Genomic DNA, 6,000 nt, shown 5'->3' on the forward strand with positions numbered 1-6,000 from the left:
TCTTCAAATATGAACCCGACACTCAGGTACAGACGAGTTTTTAAAACCAAGTGTCCAGATAAGATGAACAAAACAGACACAAACCTCAAGGGTCAAATGGCTGGTGATCAAGGGCAAAGGAGAAACAAGCCAAGTGTTCTAAGATAGACTAGGCCACTACAGAGGAAGTAAACCAGAAAAGTTAGCATCCTGGATACCAACGAAAGTAAACACTTAAAAGAGTAAGGGTTGAGTTGTGAAAAAAAAAAAAAAAAAAAAAATTCTGCCAACAGGTAAAACCTGAGATTTAAGAACTATAGTCTTAGCAATGAAGACACTGGTAACCATGACAAGAGAGAACAGTTTCAGGACAGTAGTAGAGGTATGGTACAGTACAGCCTGACTGTAATGAATAAGTTAAACAAAACAGGACAGGAAAAATAAAATGAACACAGCTCAGGAATTTTTCTAGATACAGAAAATAAAATTAAAAGGGGGAGGGGACAGCTCAATCAGTAAAGTGCTCAAGGAGGACCAGAGTCAACACCAAGAACCCAGGATCACAGTCTAGGATGACAGTAACAGCTCAGGATCACAGTCTAGGATGACAGTAACAGCTCGTTAGAGAAAAACTAATGAGGTGGGGTATGAAGACATATCCTTAAGACGTATCCTTCAGTAGGAAAGGAGAAATGGACCCTAATACACGTTGTAAGAGCACAAATGACTCATCCATGGCTGTAACCAACAGGGTCACAACAGCTGGTACAGAGACCAGTAAGTGGATTACTCTGTGGTAATTCTCTTTTGTTAGGTGTGAAGCTGATAGGGCAGAAGGGCAGATGACAAAGGATTAAGTAGGAAAATCTGTAATAGGTATTTCTTAAGCTAGGTATAATCAGCTATTTAATTAATTCATCCTTTGAGTTTTAAATTTTACTTCCCTTCCCCACTGGTCTTTTGAGACAGACTCTAAATAGCTCAGGCCAACAAGGAGCTGGCTCTGCAACTAAAACTAACCTTGAACTTCTAATTTAGTCTCTACCTTTTGAGATTATGAGAGCACACCACCACACTTGGCTTAAATTTTACTTTGAAAAAAATGTAAATTTCATTATTTTTAATCTTTTGGCCATTCTTTTAGATGTTTTCTAACACATTTACGCTTTTCTTAAGTACACTAAAACTGACATTAAATTACCTAGCTAAAAATTTCAGAACTTAAGGTATTGTCTCTAGTGTTTCCACTATAGGCGTTTCTCAACTTTCCATGAGAAACTGCCCCCCAATAAACCTACTAAAACAAAAATATCAAATGGAAATGTAATCAAGACACATAACCTACCATACAGCATAGGTCAGAAACTCAGGAGACCACCTGTGGAGTACAAGTTGTTTACCTGTGTGGGCATAGCTGATGGTGAGCTGTTTCACACTGATCCTTCCTAGCATTCAAAGTACATGACTAGTGTAACAGAAAAAAAAGTGTCAAAATATGAAGTAGTTTCTACTAAGCAGATATACCTTTCTAACCTGTGTAATTTAAAAGAAATCCAAACATCATAAGCCAGGGGCTATTTGTATCTGATTCATGATACCCTACTGCCTTGTGGTTTGCGATTTTTTTTTTTTTGGTTCACTCCTAGATATTTATTCCACTGAACAGTATCTCTGAAAAATCTCAAGTCCTTGAGTTGAAAATACACTTTTCTAGGAGGAATGGATATTTGCTTTCTGTGGTAATCTGGGCTTGCTGCGAGTGAGGGCTGCTCACACCAAGTTCTCCTCCCCGTCTTCTAGCAGCTTCTTTTTTCCTTTTCCGCAGAATGGGACTCACTTTTCATTCACACTCACACTAACAATGTAGCTCTTTGGGGCCCAGGCTTTGCAGTGGGGTCTTCAGATTTTCCCATTTTAGGGACGACACTGGTGTTTACTTCTTGCCAACTCTACCCCCATGAAGCTGTGAGACCAGAAGCTTGGTCTTCAGGTTTAAAAGAAACAAATCCTCAGGGTAATGGAATAGTTAGGCACTCTGAGTCCTGCATTTCTGACCTCCATTTAGTGGGGAAGCTGTGTGTGCCTTGATTTCATGCCACCTCAGATGAGCATTTTAAAGCATTTCAAATATATCTGACAGAAATATCCTTTTACAGGAAAATTGTATAGCAGCATGCCATGAACTATATTTGCATTTCATTGATAAGAAAATGGGGCATCAGATATACAAATGAACATTCTTTCTCATAGTCAAAAATATTTTCCTGCTTTTAATATAGAAGGCCAAGTACCTATTTCCTTAAATGACTTTGATTTCTTATGAACAGAGGTGTTTTTCAAAGATTCTAATTCTTCCCTTTACTTTCACTCTTCCCCCCACCACCCCAAGTTTAGAATGCAGGAGAAGTAGAGGAACTATCTTAGTTCCACTTTCTGATTTTCTGGTCTCTGCTTTTCTGTACACTGAAGCAAGCATGTTGACTTGTTAATGCTGTGCAGAGCAGAAAGGGCTACGTTAGGCCCCCAGTTTATGTTACTTAACAAGTCAATTAAGCTCTCTGAACTTCACTTACCACCACAGCTTTACATATGACATGTAGCAAACAAGATGAGGTAATAGATAATTAAACATGTTTCAGGTTAAAGTGCTATCTAAAAATGTCACCAAAACTGTATTAGAAAGTATTCACTGGAAACAAAATATACTTTTAAAGACTGGCACAGTGTTACTTTGAAATGCACAAATACTTAATTATATATATATATATATATATAGAGAGAGAGAGAGAGAGAGAGAGAGAGAAATAGAATTATAGGTACATTATAAACCACTAATTACATGTACTTATTGGTAGCTGGAGAAACCTTAAGTGAAGCTTCTAGACTGGTGATAAAAAAAAGTATACAATTAACATATGACATATATCAAGTAAGAAAATGAGAAATTAGACTTCATTAAAAAGTTCTAAATGTAAGTTCCACTCAAACCAGACATCCAAACTAGTAACTAGTAATTTTGCTATTGACAGCCTAGAAAATTCTTTTTTTTTTAAAGTCTGATAGACATATCCAAAATTCTATCATAGTGTTTTCCAAGCCAGGCTAAAATGTAGTGGAAAAAGAAATTGCATTACAGATACTTACAAGGCTTGTTTAAAATGCTGATTCCTTGCTCAGTTCCAGATGGACTCAGAATACACAGAAGGGGGCCAAAGAGTCTCCATGTTTAACAAAAGGTTTCTTTTCCTTTTGTTTTCTATGATTGGTTCACTGTTTAATTTTTTGAGAGAGGGTCTCGCTATGAAGTCCTGGCTAACCCAGAACTCAGTATGTAGACCAGTGTCCTCCTGTTTTGTTTTAACACTTGAGTGCTGAGGCTACAGGTGTATGCCACTGTTCCCAGCTGTTTATTTTTTATCAAATCACTCATTTAAAGAGCATTCAAACATGGACACGAACAGAATATTCATGCATTCTAGGATTTAGTGCTGGCCACCATAACACCACGAACAAGGCCAGAAAAACATGTTTACACGGTTACTCTCATAGTTACCATCATTTTTTTTTTTCTTAGCAATGAGCGTTAATTGCTTCAAACTGCATGCCCCTCATTATCAGGTCATCTGAGACACTTGTTTTTCTTCGTTTTTGGCTCTTCAAGCTAACACTTTGCAGCAGGTGCAGATAAGATATAGCAGCATCTGGCAACCTGTTCAAATCTTCCTCACTGAAAAAAAGCAGCAAGCCTACCTCTTTTCAAGGCAAGAGGCTGTGCTTTGGCTTTCTGGCGTGTAGTGAACACTTCAGTAATACCTGCCTAACCAAGACCACCTCAAAAGTCCAATGGGCTCTCCAGCCAGCAAGCCTTACTATAAACTTAAGAGGCCCACATTAGTGGCCTAGGCCCTCCAGTGTCATAACTGGGCTCACCTGGCATGCCACTTTGCATACGTAGTGCAGGTGGGTAATTATAAAGCAGGTAAAGCCTAGCTATCTCTAGAACACAAGGTCAAGGAAATGTAGTGATGTACCCTCTAACCCAGGAAGAGGGTGGGGGGCCTGCCTGAGGGAAGGATGTCAGAGGTTTGAGTCCCCAACACCATCACTACCACGACTTGCTCAAGACCAGTGTCCCCCCCCAGCCCACCCTTCCCCCCCGCCCCCCGCCAGTCACCAACACAATGATAAAGACGCTAGCGCTTACTGGCCGTCACCATCTTCCTCTTCCGTAAAACCACCACCACGCCGTGTCGTGTCCCCGCGCCCGCCGCGCTTTACAGACGTTTCCCGCACTAGCCGGTGCGGTTCTCAGTCCCTGGCCGGCCACTCGCACCTGCACCTTGGCCTCTCGGCGACGCCAACGCGGCCCGTCCCTGCCTCTGGTGCCTCGGGCTTACCTGGGTCTTGACGAGACTTGAGAGGAAGCTCAGGGTGACAAACAGTTGCACCGCGGCCGCCGCCCCCTGCCCAGCAACGGCCCGGCGGAACCCCGGACTCATGGTGACCTCGGCCGCTGCCGTCGCCTCGGCCGATCGGGGCTGGGGAACGGCGGGCCGCCGCGACGACAACGGCAGGGGACAGTGCCCGGGAGCCGGGAACCTCCAGGACCCGGGACCTGAGCGCCGGTCTCGGGCAGGGAACACTCTACGGTTCCCAGCAGCGGCGACTGATGTACCAGTGCTGCGCGCCCCCGCTTCATCCCAGGAGGCCCCGCCCCCGGCGTCCTCAGTTGTGATCACGCCCTCTGCGCAAAGCCTTCTGGGAGTTGTAGTCCCTGTAACCCCTTGGGGCCCCCCACAGTGGGAAGGTCTCGAAAATGGAGAACTACAGGCTCGGAGGTCGCTCTGCCTCCCTGAGGCGGGGCTCCGCGGCGGCCAATGAGGCGGGACCACGAGGGCTCCAAAACACCCAGGAGCAGGCGGGAGAGCGGTTGCTGTTTTAGGGGTTGGCCTGAGGTAGTGGAACCTCTGTTTCGTCGCTCTGAGAAACAAGGCTGGGGCTACCCCGCAGGTCTTCAGGCACTGTGCTAGTAGCTCCTTGTCACCGCTTGGCCTCCTGGAGCCAGGATTTCCTCGCCAGGCGGAATCTTTGACTTGCTATCCCAAGAGCTTTTTTTGCCTTTTTTTTCTCACCTCTGCAGGACCTAAAACCACCTGGCATCTTGTCAAGAAGGCTTCAGCACTTCCTTCATGTCACACACCCCAGAAGTATCGTTGCTTGGTGTCTCCACTACTCCTCTACCAACACCAGAAAATCTATAATACACTTTAAAGCATGAAGAAAAAACCCAATCTATACAGTGAAAAAGAAGAATCAGGATAAACGCACAGAAAGGTTTAAAAGGACATGGACTATTCCAAACTGAACACATTCTAAATGGTTTTGTGGTCTTAATTACACCTCGAATATTGTTCTGGGATTATGTAAGATTATGTACGTAGGCTTCCTGTAGTCCCTAGCCAAATAGAAAGTGATCAATAAATGGTAACCGCTAACTTTGTTGATATTCCTGAGTTATAGAAAACTTACATTCAGAGGTGTGTATCAATTTTTCATTGTTGATGCAACAAATGACTAGAAGGGTAGTGGTTGAAAACAAACCCAGTGTATTATCTTACATTCTGGAAGCCAGAAAACTAAAACGAAGTCGCAGGACTACATTCATTTGGAATATTCTAGAGAACAATGTTTCCTTGGGCCAATCAAATTCCTAGACTCAGGACCACACATGACACACTGGCATAACCTGCTTCTGTTGTTGTGTGCTTTCGTAGCCTTTCTCTCTTGTGTCCCTACATATAAAGACCTGTGATTGCATGGGGCTCACCCAGATAATCCAGGCAATTTCTTTATCTCAAAATCCTTAGTCACAACTTTAAAGTCTCTATTGGCCGCTCTACTAACATGAGAACATGAGCGTCTATGATTTCTTTTTTTCTTTTTTTCTTTTTTTTTTTTTTTTTTTTTGGTTTTTTCGAGACAGGGTTTCTCTGTGTAGCCCTGGCTGTCCTGGAACTCACT

General features: G+C 43.2%; 1 protein-coding gene across 2 annotated transcripts in view; it reads right to left on the reverse strand.

The window, feature by feature from the left end:
• Positions 1–4,724, reverse strand: part of Ero1b (endoplasmic reticulum oxidoreductase 1 beta) — a 40,178-nt gene extending 35,454 nt beyond the window's left edge. Inside the window, exon 1 of one of the 2 annotated variants that reach the window (XR_013112242.1) lies at positions 4,377–4,724. Coding sequence is in view for 1 of the 2 variants with exons in the window: in XM_034510844.2 (XP_034366735.2) it covers positions 4,377–4,478 (102 nt within the window). In the remaining variant the exon portion in view is untranslated. The remainder of the gene's footprint in view (positions 1–4,376) is intronic. The other variant, XM_034510844.2, reaches the window with a different exon arrangement.
• Between the last annotated feature and the right edge of the window lie 1,276 nt (positions 4,725–6,000).

Source organism: Arvicanthis niloticus, chromosome 8, assembly GCF_011762505.2.
Source record: "Arvicanthis niloticus isolate mArvNil1 chromosome 8, mArvNil1.pat.X, whole genome shotgun sequence".
Taxonomy (NCBI): Eukaryota; Metazoa; Chordata; class Mammalia; order Rodentia; family Muridae; genus Arvicanthis; species Arvicanthis niloticus.